Source organism: Perognathus longimembris, chromosome 5, assembly GCF_023159225.1.
Source record: "Perognathus longimembris pacificus isolate PPM17 chromosome 5, ASM2315922v1, whole genome shotgun sequence".
NCBI classification, from domain to species: domain Eukaryota; kingdom Metazoa; phylum Chordata; class Mammalia; order Rodentia; family Heteromyidae; genus Perognathus; species Perognathus longimembris.
This window is the reverse complement of record NC_063165.1, coordinates 46,195,646-46,215,506: the sequence shown is the minus strand read 5'-3', so window position 1 is coordinate 46,215,506 and position 19,861 is coordinate 46,195,646. Positions and strand designations below refer to the sequence as shown.

Here is a 19,861-nt window from a genome sequence, read left to right as displayed (position 1 = left end):
TTTGACCAAGGCTAGCACTTTACCACTTGAGCCACACTTCAACTTCCCACCTTTCCTGGTTAACTAAAGAGAGAAGATTCTCACAAACTTTTCTTTTTTTTTTTTTTTTTTTTTTTTTTTTTTGCCAGTCCTGGGGCTTGAACTCAGGGCCTGAGCGCTGTCCCTGGCTTCTTTTTGCTCAAGGCTAGCACTCTACCACTTGAGCCACAGCGCCACTTCTGGCTATTTTCTATATATGTGGTGCTGGGGAATTGAACCCAGGGCTTCATGTATACGAGGCAAGTGCTCTTGCCACTAGGCCATATTCTCAGCCTCTCACAAACTTTTCTTCCCAGGCTGGCTTTGAACTCTGTTCCTCAGATCTCAGCCTCCTGAGTATCTGGGATTATAGGCATGAGGCACCAGCACAGCTTGCCATAGTTTTCTTTAAGGCTTCTTTCCCCTAATACTTGTTGCATAACAAGCATTCAATAAATAATTGTTGAACTGAGGATTCATTCAGCCTACTTGACAATATCTGATTTTTTTTTCTAAATTGGCTGCATTTTAACAGTAAAGGTTTATGGATTGAGCATGCGGATGGTTCTGGAAGGTTATAGAGTTCACCTCCTGTACTTTAGGGGCAATAAGACTTCTGAGTTCTCCTAACCCAGCAGCCAGGAGGAAGAATCAAGAAGGCATTTGGAAGGCAGAGTCACATTTCTTAGCTTAATGTATGCATAGTTCAGATTTATTTCCTAGCAGTCCAAAATAGATCCCCCAGATTCATCAGAGCTCTTTGGAAGTCATCTGACTTCAAAGGAATGTGAAGTTGGGAATCATGCATCTAGTCCTGCATTTCTACTTACCGTGCAAATCACTTAGCCCAGAGTGTTAGGTCTGATAGTCTCAGGTTCAAATACTGCCTTTATCACTTTCTCCTCATGGACATATCCCCTCTCTGAGCCTTAGTTTCACTCAGCTTTAGAAGGAAGGTTATGCTGATGACTGAATTATTATTCAGTATATAAAATTCCTAGTATAAATCTGTCACTTAAAGGGCTGCTTATGAGATAGTACTTATACTTTGGAAATATTGGGGTGGGTGGTAGTGATGATATGTATTACCATTTCTTAACTACTAATAGATCCAAACACATGTTAGCGATAGTTAGTTTGGAATTCAAAAGGCTGCATTTACCGAGCTATTTCTGTTGAATGGACATCAAACAAATGAATATTGATTATTCTCAATGTCTTTTTTTTTCTTTTGACCAGTCCTGGAGCTTGAACTCAGGGCCTGAGCACTGTCCCAGGCTTCTTTTTGCTCAAGGCTAGCACTCTGCTACTTGAGCCACAGCACCATTTCTGAACTTTTCTATATATGTGGTGCTGAGGAATCGAACTTAGGGCTTTATGTATACAAGGCAAGCACTCTTGCCACCAGGCCATATTCCCAGCTCTCCCAGCTCCCCCTCCCTCCCCAGTGTCTTAATAAAAGCTTTCAAGAGGTCTTCCAGTTTTCACCTTTGATCCTGTATCTGCTACTAGTTTTGCATGTCACTGCTTTGATTTGCCCTGCTCCCTCAGGGGAGCTCTCTGGCCCTCCCCCTAGGGACTTCTCTCTCTCTCTCCACCTTGTCTTGCCTGCAGGGTGAAGAAGAAATCTCTCTGCCACCTCCATTGACCGGAGGTCTTATCTTGTCCTCTGGGAGGTATGTTAAGTGCTCTGCCAGTCTGCCTGTGTGCCTGGCCTGTTTATTCTCACTGCCAGTACCTCTTGGATTCCAATTCCAAACATGGTATCCCTCCCGGGGTCACCCTTTCTTCCGGTGCCAGAGAGAACGCATTCCAAATGGCACACAAGTGTGCCTCCCATGCTGGGCGCTGTCATTCTGCTGCGGAACAGAGAGCAGGATGTGGCCGCTTTCCCCTACACAGCTGAAGTTGTCAGTCTACCTTTGTCTGGGGACAATTTATATTCTCTTCTAGGAACCAACTATGAGGTCCATCCTAAAAAACCTGGAGTCAAGGGAGTTTTGCACCACTCCACAGAAACAGCCAGAGCCTTGCTGAGGAAGAAAATTGCCTTTCTATTTCTCCATGGACTATGTCTGGCATCCATTCCCAAAGCCACCAGAAGCATCCTTCCTGGCAAAGGCAGATTTGGTGGTGAGAAGCCAAAGGTGAGAAGACACCTGGAAGGACAGCTCCGTTCATCTGCAGAGTTTCCTGTGTGTGCAAGGCTTTGAGACACCCCCAACAATGAGCGCCAACAGCAGCACGGTAGTCCAGCTGCTCTTTCAGGGACCAATGTGTGTTGGCTGGAAGCAGGTTCTGGAAGGCACTGTCTACCACCTAGCCAACTGCATCCTGCTCTTCGGCCTCATGGCTGGCAGTGGGGTATATGGATGCTTCTATCTTTTTAGCTTACTGGGCACAGGCTATCTGTGCTATGCGCTGTGGGGCTGGTTTGATGCCTGCGGAGTGGACGTGGTCTTCTGGAGTTGTCTGTTGACAGTGGCTTGCCTGCTCCAGCTGGCACATCAGGTGTACCGCCTGCGCGTGAATGCCCTCCCTGAGGAGTTCGACCTTCTCTATAAGACGCTCTGCCTGCCCCTGCAGGTTCCCCTGTGCTCCTACAAGGAGATCATTCACTGCTGCCAGGAGCAGGTCTTGACTCTGGCCATGGAGCAGAACTATGCTGTGGAAGGGGAGACACCCATCAACCGCCTGTCCCTGCTGCTCTCCGGCAGGTAAGTTCCTCTGCCATTGTCATTACCGAGGATTTTTTTTTTCCAGCCCGAGACTACACTTCTCATTTCCCAGCATCCCTTTCCATTTCATGTCCCCTTTCATGTGGCAAGTCAAACAAACTCAAGCTGATTTTTCTATGAGTGAGTTTACTTCCTCTGTCTTTGGATTCTCCAAGAGGAGACCAGATCATGAAGTATCTTCTCGATTGGTAAGAATGACTGTCTGAGCCCTTGTGGCTAGGAAGTGTGGGGTGAACATTTCTTGAACCCAGAGTTGAAATAACCACACACACACACACACACACACACACACACACACACACACTTTGGAAATGACATTTCAACAAAATCATTTTTCCTTCCTTCCTCCTTTACTAAGTATGAGCAACTATGTGCAAGGAACAAAACCAGAAAGAGAGGAGGGCCCCAGCAACCCCTCTTCCTCATGGGGCGTCACCTGCAGCCTATTTGTGTTTGTCCTGTACTGAATCTAAAGCCCAGCCAGCCATTCTGTGTACAGACAGGTATGGAGGGATACACCTCCTGTTCATTTTCCATTCCAATTGTTCTATCAAGAGTCTTGTATACCAAGAAGTCAAGCATTTAAAGCCGAGGGCCACAGCACCATAATGTCCTTTGTCACAATGAGGATTTGGCAGAGACACTGCCTCCTCTATAAAACGCTGACAGTGAGATATTGGGAGCAGCGGTCTCTATCTGGATCAGTGCATGCCCACCTGGTTAGCAGGTAAATGGCAGCTAGTGACATCTAATGAGGGAGGGCCCTGGGACTAAGTACTGTACACTGCAATACTTATAGAGTTTTTTTGAAATATTGCCTCAGTGGCTCTTGAGGGTAAACAACTCATCCTCCCTGATTCCTGCCAGCTTTCTCAAGACTGTGAATGTGGCAAAAAAATAAAATAAAATAGTGATCAAGAGTTCTGATTCCAAGAAAGGAATAAAAGACAGAAACTAAGACTGCTACCTATGCCATAAGGGAATGAACTTAATGATGATAATGGTATGACAACATAATGAGTAGTAATGATGCACATATGGGTATTATTTTATAGGATCCAAAGTGGTATATATAAATATATACTTTTTTCTTATTTTTTTGATTCAGAAGAGTTGAGTGAGTTATGAAGGGAGAGATATTTCATATCATTTAGGAAGGAATTAAAAGGGCAAAACAAGTGAAATTATCTGTAAACTATACATTATCTGAAAACAACTATCCATTGTAACTATATCCAAAACTTTTGCTAGCTGTAGTTCCATACTTAAAAGCGATGTAGGGAACCTGCTCATTTTTAAGCTCTATGATGTTATTTGCTATTGTGCCCTCTCTGCTTAAAGGAGGGAATGGAGACCAGGAAAAGTCCCCTTCTGCTCTGTACACACTCATTTCTGGAAGCAGATTGTAATTATCATACAGTTCAAGTGTCTTACAAGCAAAGTATTTCCTCTGTGCCCATAATCCTGTTGAGGGAGAAGGAGGGCTTGTCTGAATAGTTCTTCCCAGTACACTGAGCAACAAAAGCCTAAGTTAAGGGGTAGGGGTGTAGCTCAGTGGTAAAATTCTTGCCTAGCATAAAAAGGTCCTGAACCACCAAAAAACAAAATCCCCAGAAGCACCAAAAAACAAAAGGCATAAGTCAGAAATATGAAAGTGATCATGGGACAATGTTGTTGCTTTGTTATCTTTGAGATCATGACAGTCTTTCATGCAATCCCAAGTTTCCCAAGTTGAATGAGGGAGAATGAGGCTTCCTAGCCTATTCCTGGGCTCTTATCTGAAGGGGAAATTATTGCAGCCTGAACTGATTAGCATGTGGTACTGAATACCAGGAAGGGGACTCTCTTGTGAGACTCCTGGTGTTGCACCCAGGCTGTCATGTGGAGCTCTTTACCCAAACCTCAAACATCTTTTTAGTTTTGTTTTTAAAAGGGCAGTGTGTCCCTTTCAAGACTCAGAGAACAGAGTGACTTCCTCAAAGCCTGTCACCTGCTTAAGCTGGGCTTGTCCTTGCAGTTTCTCTCTTAGAAAATGTGAAGCACCAACTCCCACCTGTCTAGCCCCTGAGCAGGTAACCAACTTTTTTCTAAACTATTCATGTGAAGACACAATCCATCACTGAGACCAAGAAAGAAGAAAAGACAGATAATAAAGGATGATAAAGGCAGTTGAAATGGTTTCAGTGAGCCTTTTAGGCTCAGTAGAAGTTAGATAGTATCCCTGGATACAATTCATGGGGATCCTTACCCAGAGAGATGATGCAAAGAGCTGCTGGGTGCTTGACAGCTTCCTTTTCTCCCAAAGTCTTCCTTTCTTACATAAGATTTCCTTGAGCTTTTGATCTTCCTTTAGGGCAACACACAAATCAGTTTGTTCACTCATTTTCTGTTTCTTCCTTCGATTCTTCCTCCCTCCTATAGATAAGAACGCTAGGGCCAAGTGCCCTGGCTCACACCTATAATCCTAGCTACTCAGGGGGCTGAGATCTGAGGATTTGCGGTTCAAAGCCAGCCCAGACAGGGAAGTCAGAGAAACTCTTATCTCCAAATAAAACAGGAAGTGGGACTGTGGCTCAAGTGGTAGAGCACTAGCCTTGAGCTGAGGAGATCAGGGGTCAGCGCTAGGCCCAGAGGTTAAGCCCCATGACCAACAAAAACACTAGGCAATAGGTGTGAAAAATACTGCATGGTACTCAAAGAGGTCCCAGCCAATTATTATTGTGATACTATATCAGGGCTATATTTTTCTTTTTGTTCTTTTTTGCTTGTCTTGAGGTTTGATCTCTGGGCCTGGGTGCTCACCCTGAGTTCCTTTTACTCAAGCTAGAGTTCTACCATTTGAGCCACAGTGCCAGCTTTTTCTGTGATTTCAATGGAGAGAGGAGTCCCACAGGGACTTTACTGCCTGTGCTGGCTTCCAACCTCAATCCTCAGATCTCAGCCTCCTGAGTATCTAGTATGACAGGCATGAGCCATCAGCACCTGGCTTACAGCTATGGTTTTCTGTGAAGTAATTCAAAGCATACCCAGTGAATCACCAATGTGTGTCTTCTGAGGAGTTCAGATAAGACTTTCTGTGGAATAGAGTGTTTAAGCTGAGGCCTGAGGGGAAGAAGTCCAGCTGAAGTCAGCACTTCATATTCTCCATGTCATTTTGTTTCTCAGGGGAGTGTTTCTGGGACAGTCTTGGTTTATCACCCAGTTTTTTAAGTCCAAGTGTGTTTCTGCCATTCTTAGCCTGGTTTGAGACCTACACCCTCTTTTGCCTTCCTTCTTTAGGTAGTGATCAGATGAAAGGTAGTTATGGCAGTAATCTCTTGGTGATTTGTATGCACACATCTATATCTAGACATTGATAAAAAACTCAACTTGGGATTTCGGATTATCCCCTTAGTCCAAATTTAACACCTCAGCTATCACTAGCAGCAAGGGACACAGTATTTAGCTGTGTAGCTGTCCATTTAAAGCTCTTAGCACTGTAGAAGATGAGAAAAAATAAAAATAAAAAGCAGATACTAGAGAACAGAGTTCCCAGATCTTGTCCATCCCTTATCTGCTTCCTAACAGCCTAATCATCCTTTGAAACTCAGCTAGATGATCTACATCTCTGAGAAATTTGTCGTAGTCAGAGACCAGTCTTTCTCCCTCTCTAGGCTCCTGGTCCACAACACTTATCACACTGACTTGAGGCCAGTTATTCATGTGCCTGGGATTTCCTCTAACCTAGGAAATCCTCAAAGACAGATGCCAGATTCCACCTTCAGAGTTCTGTTTAATTGCTCTGGGATGATTGCTCTGGGCCTGGGGGATTTTTGAAGTTCTCCCACCCCAGACTTCCATCTTGCAGCCAGGAACTGAGAACTATGGGTAAAGAAAGGAGGGAAAGAAGACTCAGGAAGTCTCCGTTTTCAATGACATGCCTGGTTAAACAGACAGCTCCTGCTTTGGATTCTCTCACGCTTTCCATGAGGAATTATTCTGTGTGATTTGTAATAGCCTGCAACACATGCCTTCAGTGAAGGAGATTTGGGCAGCCAGTTCCCTCTCCCACACCATCTCTCTCTTCTCTCTTTTTGACAGGGTTCGGGTGAGTCAGGATGGGCAGTTTCTGCACTACATCTTTCCATACCAGTTCATGGACTCTCCTGAATGGGAATCGCTGCATCCCTCAGAGGAGGGGACCTTCCAGGTAAGAAGGAGCCACATGCAGCCTTGCCTCACCTGTCCTTCTGCAACCCAACCGCAGCTGCCACGGCCTTCCCCTCTCACATCTGTCCTTTATCGCTTGCCAGCATGATGGTTGGGGTGAGGGTATGGCCACTTACTTGTCTGCAGGAACAATGACTGGAAAGCTAGAGGGCAGGCACAACAGGACAGCTCTGGTCTTTGAGTGGTAGGCATGTCATTCTTGTGCCTAGAACTCTTTCAGCATACTTTTTTTTTTTTTTTTTTTGGCCAGTCCTGGGCCCTGGATTCAGGGCCCGAGCACCGTCCCTGGCTTCTTCCCGCTCAAGGCTAGCACTCTGCCACTTGAGCCACAGCGCCGCTTCTGGCCGTTTTCTGTATATGTGGTGCTGGGGAATCAAACCTAGGGCCTCGTGTATCCGAGGCAGGCACTCTTGCCACTAGGCTATATCCCCAGCCCTCTTTCAGCATACTTTGATGCCCACAAAATTGAAAAAAAAAAACCAAAAACCAACCCACAGCCCTTGGAGAGTAACTTAAAGAGATCTCTGTCACATCTCTGTTAGTATAGATCAAGCATCAAAGAGAAGATAGATCAAAGAGAAGATAGGGGACAGAGACCTCAACAGATCAGATAAGAATTTAAGCATTGCTGAAGAAGGGCATCAAGCACCACCAAACAGAGTTGAGATACAAAGGCAGATACAGAAGGCAGGGGACTGGGGGGTTAGGAAGCTGTTGGGTTATGGGATCAGCCAGGCCTACGTCCTGTCAAGGGCAACCTGCACTTCCAGGTAGGGCTGGGAGTGTACACTTCTATGTATGGCCAGGGATTTTTTTCCCCAAGAACAACTCTACAGTGGGGATTTCCTAGATTATGCCCTGAGAATGGGCCTGCAGGGAGGGCAGTGAGCCATGGGGGGCCACATTGGCTTTTGAGGGCAAAGCAGATGCCCTTCTAGCTCCAGCCCTCCCATCCCTATACCTTTGCTCTTACTAGCCATAACTAGCCACTAATATTTCTCCAATTTCACAACATTGGTATTTAACTGCATGCCCTGGCCACTACTTGGTCTTTCTATCTGAAATGGATTTCCACTCCTAGATAAGAGATCCCGGCACACCCCTTCCTCTGTGGAATCTGCCCAGGTCCACAGCTAATACCCTTATAGTGTGTTGCTCCTTTGGCTTAAGCTTACTCTGTCTTGTTGCTTTCTGTTCTGATGGTCTGGGTTTCTTTCTGTCTTCCGCATGGGTGAATTCCTTAAAGATTTGGGTTTCTCCTTCTCTCCAACCCCAGGATCCTAAGGACAATCCTAGGAATGTTGGAGATATTTAAGAAAGGTTTACTAAGCTGTCTTGCTAGTGGTCAGTTGATACCCTATAGAACTCTATAGACCCCTCACCTGCACCTGCCAAATAGGGAGCCTGGTTTCTTAGTCTTCTTCTGTTTTCTTCCAAGCTTTCAGATTTGTTTACTTCCTTTGCTGGATGGCTAGCATGAGGCAGGCATTGTGTAATACATTGCCTCATTGATTCACACAAATCTTGGATAGACATTATTGTTATTATTATTATTATTGGTTGTTGTTGTTATTAGCACTATTACAGCTGAGGGTACTAAGGCACTAAAACATCATTATGCTTATCTTAAAAATTGCAAAGCTAAGATGTAGTATGGATCTACTGTTTGCACTCTTGTTACAAAGTGGGAAGGCCACCAGAAGAGTGGAGTTTACACACACACACACACACACACACACACACACATCCTTTCAGACCCCCTGTCCAAATAGTATGTTGGCACAGGGTTCCATGTATCTCCTACCACTTCAGTCAAGGAGTCCCTGAGCCAACATATAAGCCAAGCCCGGAAAAGACACATACCAAGCAGTGCCACTTGGCTGGGCCTGCTTCCGTCCCCACCCTGACAGTTGGCTCTGTGGTGATAGAGTCTGAGAGGTGTTGTTGATCCCACAGCCAGGATTGCCAGCCACAGACCCCTTCATTCATATTCCCATTCTACCCCACACATCTCCACCCTCTCTGATGGGCCCGTCAGAATCCTCTGGGAACTCCCTGAGGTTGTCCAGGAGGGCTGAGTGGTCCTGAGCCAGCTGGACCCAGCCTGTGACACTGACAGAGAAGAGCAGGTGGGATGCCCAAAATCCTCCTCTGAGTTATGGTCTAGAGGAAAGGCTGTAACCCCAGATGGCCTCTCAGCCTGGAATGTGAATACGATCATATTCCTCTCTTATATTTTTAGTGTGCACTTCATTTGGAAGCGATAGGATCCCACATTTGCTATTGGCAGTGTAAAGTCCCATTTCCTCTTTGCAGATAGGTCCCCCCTGGGGTCTTATGTTGTCCCAAGTTATAGCTCATCCTGGGCTTGCCTTTTGCAGTGTTTTTGTTGACTGATAGAAATCAACAGTGACTGCCTAAGTCAAAATCCCCATAGTCTTTAACACAAAGCAGTTAACATTCCATCACAGCCCTCAGCAAGTCAATTACATTAGATCTGCTAACTTCTGGCCCTGTGACTCTCATAGAAATCATCCCCATTCCTCTAATCTGCACTCCATTTTCCTGGACGCAAGTCCTAGTTTCACATAGCATCACATTTAGTCCTTTCTATCAGCCTGAGTATGAAGGAAAACACTCGATACTTGCCAACACTTAGAGACATGCCCATATGCATATGGGAAGTGATCCAGAAGCAGATTTCTGGAGCCCCTTTGGGGAAGAAATTTGTACAGAACTCGACAAAATGTCATTAGATTGTTTTGTGACATACAAGAGTATAGTCTTCACTTGACTAGTTCATTTTCCAGGAATGTTTACTAAGCATTTTATAGGCACTGTTAATGGTGCTTGAAATATATCAGTGAACAGCATAGATGAAGGTCCCTGCCCTTTGGTATTTTACAATCTAGTCAGAAAAACAAAAAAATTAATCCACACACATAACAAACAAGTGAATTATGTGCTTTGTTAGAGGGCAATAACTGCTATTTAAACAAGAGAACAGAGCATAGAGCAATGTAAAGGGGTAGTTGTAATTTTAAGTAAAGTTGCCATTTAAGCAGTGTGAATTCTGGGTATTTGGAGAAGAACTTATGAGATGAGAGGAAGGAGTAAGAGCAAATGTCTTGAGGTGTGACTAGTATGCTTGAAGTACAGAAAAGCCAGTAGGAAAGAGATGAGCAGGAAAAGAAGCTGAAGAGGTGATAGAGGACACAGATTTTGCAAGGGTCAAAGCACATATTTTCTGAACAGAGCCAAAAGGGTTTCCTAATGAACTGGATGTAAGATATGAGAGAAAGAGACAATTGGGAAGATTCTGGAGCTGGTCCGCTGAGCTAAGGAATGCTGCAGTTAGAGTTAGACAGGAGAAATAGAAGGCCCTGCCTGAAATGTTCATCTTCCGTGGACAGCCAATGGAGAATGCTGCCAAAGCAGGTGGATATTCTAGTCTTGACTTATAATTTTGAGAGTTGGTTGTATACCCGCAATATTTAAAACTAGTATATGGGATAAGATCACTTAGAGGATGAGTATGGACCAAGATGGGGTTCAGGAATGGACACTGCAGTGTTAAGAAGCTGGGAGAAAAAAGTAAAGCAGTGAAGGAACCTGAAAGGGAGAAATCAGGAGGCTGTTTTGTGAGTATGACATCCTGTATGCCAATGAAGTCAGTGTATTAAAGAGAAGGAACCTCCATCAGTTCGTGCTAACTGACCAATCAGCATGCACACTGATGTCATCAGCAACAGGACCTTAACAGGGGCAATGATTGAAGGAATTAAAAAAAAACAGAAAATAATCTAATAAAAATCTGAGCAGTGGCTCATGCTTATAATCCTAGCTACTCAAGAGTCTGAGATCTGAGAACTGTATTTGGAAGTCAGCATGGGCAGATAAACCAGGGAGACTCTTACTTCCATAAACCAGAAAAATGCCAGAAATTTCTCAAGCAATAGTATGGTAGCCCTGAGTGCAAAAGCTAAGGGATAGCTTCTTGCCCCTGAATTCAAGCATGGAATCAACTCTCTCTCTCTTTCTTTCTTTCTTTCTTTCTTTCTTTCTTTCTTTCTTTCTTTCTTTCTTTCTTTCTTTCTCTCTCTCTCTCTCTCTCTCTCTCTCTCTCTCTCTCTCTCTCTCTCTCTCTCTCTCTCTGTCTCTCACATAAAGATCATTTGGAAAGTCAGACCTACCTCTAACTTAATAATCCTTTCAAAGCACTTAGTACGATGCCTGGCTAACAGTTACTTTTTTTTTTTGCCAGTCCTGGGGCCTGAGCACTGTCCCTGGCTTCTTCTTGCTCAGTGCCACTTGTGGATTTTCCTATGTATGTGGTGAGGAGGAATTGAACCCAGGGCTTCATGTATGTGAGGCAAGCACTCTTGCCACTAGGCCATATTCCCAACCCCTCACAGTTACTATTTTTAATAAATGTTAGTTGTTATCATCATCATTATCACCATCATCATTCCCACTGTCTCCATCCACAAGTGCACATCGTAAACCCTGTCAGCCCACAGTACTCAGGCTGATCACATTACTCATTCCTGGCCTCCTAAGCATATCTTCATTTCATTCCCAGCTTTATCATAAACAGAATTTAAGTATCTACTGCATGCAGAGCAATGCCATTGCTGGTTTGTCTTATAAAGGGCAAGTTAGTTTTATATCATAGGCACACAGTAAGTGCTTAGAAATTCCTAGGTGCATAAACAAATGGAAAATAGAGTATAGTGTTCTTCATCTTAAGCAAACATTTTGACTTCTCTTCAGAACACTAGCAAATCTCTCCTCTCTCTCTCTCTCACTCACACACACACACACACACACACACACACGCACACACGCACGCTCTATTTCATAGCCTTTGGGAACTATTATTGGTATCCACCATGAAAGTGTATGAGAGCTAAAGAAACAGAATATAGAAAAGGTGCCTCCAGAAGGTGATGGGCCTGTCAGCAAGTGGCTGAGCCCAGCTCCTGATATCACATCTCCTGATGTGCCCCTCTCAGTGCTCACAGATAGAAGTCATCACTGGACCTCCTCCAGGCAAGTCATGAATGGTATTTCAATGAAAGTATGGACCATAACGCTCTGCCAGGTAGCCACATGTCCCCCATGTTCAGCATGAACACATTCATGCACTTGCCGTCTAAACTTCTCCTCCCTGTTCCCTCATCCTCAGGTCACTCTGACTGCCGAGACTGAATGTAGCTACATTTCCTGGCCCCGCAAAAGCCTCTACCTTCTTCTGAGCAGAGAGCGATACATCTCCCGCCTCTTCTCTGCCCTGCTGGGCTATGACATCTCGGAGAAGCTCTACACCCTCAATGACAAGCTCTTTGCTAAGTTTGGGCTACGCTTCGACATCCGCCTCCCCAGCCTCTACCATGTCCTGGGTCCTTCCCCCTCGGATGGAGGGCCAGAGTCAGAGAAGGAAGATGAGGAAGTTCCTGAGCCAGTCTTGTTCCCTGCTCAGGCCATGCCCCCCTCTGTCCAGCCGTCACCTCCTTGCTCATCCCCGCTGGCTTCCACCGCCCTTCCTGCACATGTGCCCCGGGCTAGGACGCCCAGGCCGGACAGCAGCCCCCTGGGTGAGGACTCCACCAGTCTGGTGCTGGAGGATTTTGAGGAGGTGTCAGAATCAGAGTCATTTATGGATTATAGGAGTGATGGGGAGTACATGAGGTGAGGGCAGAACTAACACGGGCACGGGCACCGGCTCAGGACCCCATGTAAGTACACGGAAGGTGCTGCCACCTGTCTCCACCAGAGGCTGGCTTTAACTATGCTTACACGGTGCATGGATCAGCTCCTCTCCGAGGACTCTCAGAACTCAGCTAACCCAGCTCACAGCTCACTCTGGGTGCATGGAGAGCATGAATTGCATTTGGGAAAATGGGCTGGTTACATTTTGAGTGGTCTTGTGGCTTGCTTCTCTCCCCACCCCAAGACTGTGCTAATTGCTAAGGCTACCTATGAGACTAAAGGGATGTTGTTTATGGTATGGATAATGATGATAGTGATGAAAATGATGTGGTGGTACTAGGGTTCGAACTCGGGGCCTTATGCTTGTTAGGCATCCACTCTACAGCCTTGTGACAGACAATCTTGGGACATTCAGAGGACTACGAATGCTGCTTGGTCCACTATTAGCAGCTCACATCTGTAATCCTAGCTACTCAGGAGGCTGAGATCTAAGGATGCTAGTTCAAAGCCAGCCAGGCAGGAAAGTCTATGAGATTCTCCAATTAACCACCAAAGCCAGAAGTGGGGGTATGGCTCAAGTGATAGAGTGCTAGTCTCGAGTGAAAAAGCTAAAGTATAGTATTCAAGGCCCAGTACCACAAAAAAATAAAAATAAAAATGCTGGCATGATTCTATTCTTGTTGTATTCCTGGCATTCAATCAGTTCTGGAAAGCAGCTGTTTAGCCTGAATAAGCTGGAAATCTCTGTAAGTGGCACGTTTTGAAGCAGCTCATAATGGCAGGCTACTAGTTCTGGAAGGAGAATGTCCCATCCTGCTTTCCTCTTGCCTGATGGAGATACGTGGGTTACTTGGGCAGAGGGCTACATGCTGCTCTGGTTAACATTACTGTTAACCAGGGATAGGACAGCCTGGCTTTCCCAGCACCCTGTTCATGGGGGAGGTGGGCTGGGCCTGAATCCAGGAGGGTCCCCCAGAATGGAGTGGGCAGGGTTTCCCTCCCAGGACTGTGTACAAGAAAGGCCATAATCAGTAGTTCTGGGAAGTTGCTTTCATGTTCCCCCGACTGCTCTCGCCATGTTGTATGACATTTTCCTCTGGGACTCTACCCCAACCATAGTGGAGGCTGGCTTTTCCTGAGGAAAATCCCCCCCCCTCCCAACTCTCAATTCCAAAAGCATGTGAAGTGAAGAGGGTGTAGAGAGACCCCACCATCCTTTGGGAAACACTAGCAGATTTCTCAAAGAATTTGCCTGGTGAGGAAGACTTACAGAGGTTACAAAATAAATGAGCAAATGTCTATGGATTTTTTTAAGTTGCAGGCATGATGAGAGAAGCCAGAGAAATGAATGATAGCAGATATTGGGGTTTGGAGATGTGGTGTTTTCATCTCCCCGGCACCCATAGTTGAGCTGATCCTGGCATAATTCCAAGGCTCTGAGACTCACAGTCTCTTTGATTGGCTTTCTCCATTTGTTCAGTCTTCCCCTCCTCTCCCCATGGTGCTGCCATTCATTCACTCTCCTACTTGGATACCTCTGTCCATGCTCAGCAGAATGTCCTATAGGTCCCTTGCTGTGTATCGTACACCTTCCTACCTTGCACTCCCTTATAAACTCACAGAGATCTTTCCTTGTGTTGTTCTCAGTTTCCTTCTCTCCCTGGTTCATTTATTTTCTTCCTTTCTGACTTCTGCCCAGTCCTCGGTTGCTTCTGTTTGTGGCTTTTACATGTCCCTCTTCTTCTCCTCCCCATTTGTCCTGTCTTCCTTTCCTGGCTTACTGTTCATGAACTAATCTCTCTGGCTGTCTTGTTCTTTTGTCTACTTTCTGGCACTGCTTTATCTTTATTTTCATCCCAAATCACCTCACACCTCTATCTTCTGGACTTAAAATCCTTCTGCCTCCACTTCCCAGTGCTGGAATTATAGGTGAGAAATGCCACACCTTTCTCTATCTTACTAATTTTTCATCCTAACACTTTCAACATCAGTACCTATTTCTCTAACTAAAAAGAAAACCAGGCACCAATGGCTCACACCTATAAACCCAGCTACTCAGGAAGCTGAGACCTGAGGATTGTAGTTTGAAGCTAGCTGGTACAGACAAATGCAAGACTCTTTAATTAACCAGAAAAGAAAAAGAGAATTGAAAGCATGACTCAAATGGTAGAGCCTCTGCTGTGAGCAAAAATCCACAGTAAGAGATTAAGGCCATGAGTTCAAGCCTCAGGATTAGCGTGCACACACACACACACACACACACACACAAGTGAAGATGTAAAAATTTCCATTTTCAAGAATGTTTTCTGAACATCAGGAAGCAGACAAAATGGCCATCAAGAAAGAAACAGGAACTGGGAACTCAAAACTCTGACTTCTTTGTCTGGCTCAGAGACTCAGCAATTCTGTGATTTTGCAAATCATAGCCTCACTGAATTCTTGCTTTCTTCACTGAATTGTTGGATTTTCTTTCCATAAGAGCCTTCTTAGCTGAGGTAAGAAGGCAAAAAATGAAATTTTCAGATAAGGGAAAGACACAAGTCCTAGGACATTTACATGTTTTTCAGCAAGAACTCTGCCATATTTCACTTTCATTTTCCTGGTCCCTTAAGACTGTTCTTCTGGGCTGGGAATATGGCCTAGTGGTAAAAGTCCTTGTCTCGTATTCATGAAGCCCTGGGTTCTATTCCTCAGTACCACATATATAGAAAAAGCCAGAGGTGGCGCTGTGGCTCAAGTGGCAGAGTGCTAGCCTTGAGCAAAAAGAGGCCAGGGACAGTGCTTAGGCCCTGAGTTCAAGCCCCATTACTGGAAAAAAAAAAAAAAGTCTGTTCTTCCTAGGGGCAGTGGTCCTGTTTGATTAGAAGTCTCCTCTATTCTGTCCTTTGCCATGTGATAGCAGTGAAGATATTCTATGTGAAAGATCACCGCTCAACCACCAAGTCATTAATACCACCTATTACATGCCAAATTCAGCTTTTTTTGAGACTCATACAAGAACACGGCTAACATAACTTACTGTCTAAAGTCCAATCCTTTGTAGCACAAGAAGAGCAAGTGGATTTTGGTTTGTTTGGGTTTTTTTGGTGTTGTTTGTTTAAGTAATAGAGAGGAAGATTTAAAAATTCAGTTCACTTTTAAACCACAGTTCAGGCTTTCAGAACAAGGTTCATGGCTGGGAATATGACCTAGTGGCAAGAGTGCTTGACTTGCATACATGAAGCCCTGGGTTCGATTCCTTAGCACCACATATATAGAAAAGGCCAGAGACGGCACTGTGGCTCAAGTGGCAGAGTGCTAGCCTTGAGCAAAAAAAAAAAACCAAGGACAGTGTTCAGGCCCTGAGTCCAAGTTCCAGGACTGGCAAAAAAAAAAAAAAAAAAGTCTTACATCAGAACAAGGTTCATGAAAGAAAAAAATGCTTTCAAAAAGAAATCATGATCAAATTGACCAAATTTCAAAGGTCTTCTATTTAGTCTTAAGACCATGGGTTAAATGAACTTGAGATATTTTTCTGAAATTGTGGTTTTTGGGTTTGCTCAGCTTCTTATCATCCAACTCCTTATTAGTTTTACTTTGCTTTGCTTTGTGGGGGTATTGGGGTTTGATCTCAGGGCCTGAGAGCTGTCACTTAGCTTTTTTGCTTAAGGCTGGCTGGCGCTTTACCATTTGAGCCATACAGCCCTACTTCCAGCATCTTGGTGATTGATTAGAGACAAGAGCCTCACAGACTTCTCTGATAGGACTGGCTTTGAACCATGATCCTTAGATCTTAGTCTTTTGAATAGCTAGGATTGCAGGCATGAATCACCAGCACATGGCTAACAGTTATTCCTTTAATAAATTCATATAAAATAGGCAACTTGGTGGTTGCCAGGAATTTACTAGTGTCCTTATTTAAGTAGGGCATAATTCACCATCTACCTCCTGGCTTACCAAGTTACCAAAATGGCAAGCTCTTTACTATTGGTCCCAGCACACAACATTTACCTAAGAGGCAGGAAGTTGGCTGAGTTCTGCTTTGTTAGGAATGACCCTGACCCAGTCCTGATTCTCACACCAACACAACTGAAGGACAAGGCAACGCTTCTACTGGAGCTCTTGTCTGAGGATTACACAGTAATTAGTCTGGTGGTATACAAAAGCAAACAAAAATGGTGTTGCTTCTTGTACAAGCCCAAACAGTGCCAGGGAATACTGTATCACATAGGATCTTCCTGGCAGATTCCCCACCCCTGACTCTGACCCTGACCCCTAATCTCACTTGGATTTCCCACTTGCTGTGGGCAGCCTTTGCCATGTCTACCCTGTGTCTCTTACACAATGGAGATGTTTAGTGAAGGAAGACCTGTGGAGACTGTTGTTAAGGTGGTAGGCTGAGTTAGGGAAAGAGATGGCTAAACTCCCCTGGTACCCAAAAAAGCAAAACCCAAAGGTTGAGGCCTGGAGAGAGCCTATCTAGATTCTTAGCTCCTGCATGGCCAAGCAATGGCTGTACCTCAGGTGCTTCTCAATTTCTGGTCTGGAAGGAAACAGACTTCAGTCTTACCATGTGACTGAGAAGGGACCATGGGTGCTTTGGTGAATAACTTTAATGTGAATAATAGCACTTTTCTCTCAGAACCACTGCAAAGACTCCTGGAACAGGAAAGAAACCACTGGAACAGAAACCCTGATCTTGAAGAGGCCTGGCAGGCACTGGGGTCACTCTGGTAGGCTACCTCTGCTGCCTGAGGCCACTTAAGTCAGTCAGGCAGTGGACTGGCTACTTGATTCCCTCCCAGCGACCCCTGCAGCTTTCAGCTCATTCTTTGTTCTTCTAGTTCTGTTTTACAGACATTGGGTACAGTTAAAATTAGGAATTGGGCTGGGCACTGGTGGCTCATGCCTATAACCCTAGTTACTCAGTAGGCTGGTATTTGAGGATCACAGTTTGAAGCCAGCCTGGGCAGAAAAGTCCATGGGACTCTTGTCTCTAGTTAATCACACACACACACACACACACACACACACACACACACACACACACACACACACACACACACACACCAGAAGTAAATCTGTGGCTTAGGTAGTAGAGCATTAGCTTAAAAAAATCTGGAATTGGTAGAGATTTTTTTTATTAGAGATTAAAAAAAATCTGAAAAGAACCCTGTTAAGTTAGACAGGTTATGTGGGTCCAGTACTGAAATCCTTCCTCTTTCTCTTTCTACAGTTTCTAGAACCCCTCTCCAGATCTCCTCTCAAGTTATATCCAGGGGACGGGTCCCTTTGGCTCCGATCCACACACCTGAACTTTAAGTATCACTGGACTGTTGACTAAGCTGTGGCTGGCCAGGACAGCTCTTCTGCATTCACGGAACATTCACTTACACGCATGCACCTCCTCTTACCCACAGGAAGGCTCCCAGGGAAGGTGGGAGTGGACACCAGATGTCATACTACTACAATGCCAAGAGCTCCGAGTGACAAGGAGAAATTCACCTTTGTGAAACTTCCTTAGGAGAAGGCATCCAAAATCATCAGGCTGGCCTCCAGGTTGCAGAATCTTGGCAAGTTGCATAATCTCTGAGCCTTGTCTGTCAAGTGAACTCAAAATCCCCCTCCCAGGATAACATGAGCTGCTATAGGTCAAGTGCTCACAATGGGCCCTTGCACCTACAAAGCTCTCAATAAACCACACAGCAACTTTCCCTGCTTTGTTTCAATGAATTGTCTGAAAGGATCCATGGTGTCAGCTAGCCAAGAAGTATGTTTTCTGGTGGTTGTCTTACTTCCCAATTATGTTTCATCTTATGGAAATAGACATTTAAGAACTTTGTTTTGCCTTTTAAGTTCAGCTTACAAATCTCTTATTTTACTATCTTATTTTACTATTTTACTAAGTATTAAATAATAATGTTTAGGGCTGGGAATATGGCCTAGTGGCAAGAGTGCTTGCCTCCTATACATGAAGCCCTGGGTTCAATTCCCCAGCAACACATATATAGAAAGCGGCTGGAAGTGGCGCTGTGGCTCAAGTGGCAGAGTGCTAGCCTTTAGCAAAAAGAAGCCAGGGACAGTGCTCAGGCCCTGAGTTCAAGCCCCAGGACTGGCAAAAAAACCAAACCAAAACAAAAAATAATAATGTTTAGAAGGAATTTATGTACTTAGCTACTTTGATTTCCTTCCTTAGACATGTAAAAGTGGATTCATAAATGGAATACATTCTATTTTCCTTGTGTTCCCCACATACTTCAATATATATTCTAGTTATCTAATGTGGTATAATACCTACCCCTAAAACAATGACTTAAAATAGTTCTTAAATATTTATTTTGCTCACCCCATTTCTGTCACCATCAGATCATAGCTGGGTCTCTCTCTCTTTTAGTGAATTCACTCCTATTACTGTACAGTTCTCTACTGGATGAATAAGCCACAATGTATTTATCGCCTCTACTAATATTAGACATTTGGGTAGCATCCGGTTGGGGTGATTACTAAAGGTGCTACTGGGGTACCTTTGTACATGTGCATAGGTGCACATTGCTTGAGTGTGTCCCTAGGACGGGAATGACGGGTATGGGTGCATCCATATCCAATTGTAGTAAATATTGCCACATGCTTTCCTAAGTGACTGCCGAGTTACTCCCATTAGTGGTAAGAGAGAGTGTCCTGTCTTCCTCACAGGAGTTTTTGTCTTTTTTGTTTTGTTTTGTTTTTCATTTTAGACGTATAAACATATTAGTAGCGTATCATTGTGGTTCCAATTTTCTTTCCCCCAGTGCTATAAGGGGAATAATAGAAGGGAATATAATGATGAATAATAAGGTTAAAATCTTTTCTGTTTCTGTTTTGTGGTTTGTCTTTTGTCTATATCAGTATCTTCTATTTTGAAATGCTTTTTCTAGTTTCTTAACCATTTCCTCATTTGTATGCATTAAGATTTGATTTTTGTTGTTGTTGTTGTTATTGTTTTGTTCTGTTTTGTTTTGTTTTGCCAGTCCTGGGGCTTGAACTCAGGGCCTGAGCACTGACCCTGGCTTCTTTTTTTTTTTTTTTTTTTTACTAAATTAAAACTTTATTGAATAAAGAACACTCTCCAGAGCACATGATTTGATGGACTAGGCCTACATTATATGCAATGAAGCTGAACATGACAGTAGTTTAACATGGAATGTCAAACAAATTAGTATTTTTCA

The 19,861-nt window shown here is 44.3% G+C and overlaps 1 protein-coding gene across 2 annotated transcripts; it reads left to right on the top strand.

The window, feature by feature from the left end:
• Positions 1–1,717: 1,717 nt before the first annotated feature.
• On the top strand, positions 1,718–18,370 carry Popdc2 (popeye domain containing 2). Of its 2 annotated transcripts, none has more exons than XM_048346702.1 (4): positions 1,718–2,735; positions 6,837–6,945; positions 12,154–12,562; positions 17,893–18,370. In XM_048346702.1, the coding sequence occupies exons 1-4, from the start codon at positions 2,245–2,247 to the stop codon at positions 17,976–17,978; spliced, it is 1,095 nt and encodes a 364-aa protein (XP_048202659.1). In that variant the 5' UTR covers positions 1,718–2,244; the 3' UTR covers positions 17,979–18,370. The 2 variants fall into 2 exon arrangements, with proteins under 2 accessions (XP_048202659.1, XP_048202658.1); XM_048346701.1 differs by having other exon boundaries at positions 12,154–12,703; positions 17,893–17,957.
• The last annotated feature ends 1,491 nt before the right edge of the window (positions 18,371–19,861 follow it).

Bases quoted from the DNA above. Each gene is read 5' to 3' on its own strand.
- Popdc2 (XM_048346701.1), top strand. From the start codon at position 2,245: ATGAGCGCCAACAGCAGCACGGTAGTCCAGCTGCTCTTTCAGGGACCA. The intron at 2,736-6,836 runs GTAAGTTCCTCT...TCTTTTTGACAG, and splicing joins TCCCTGCTGCTCTCCGGCAG to GGTTCGGGTGAGTCAGGATG. The intron at 6,946-12,153 runs GTAAGAAGGAGC...CCTCATCCTCAG, and splicing joins CAGAGGAGGGGACCTTCCAG to GTCACTCTGACTGCCGAGAC.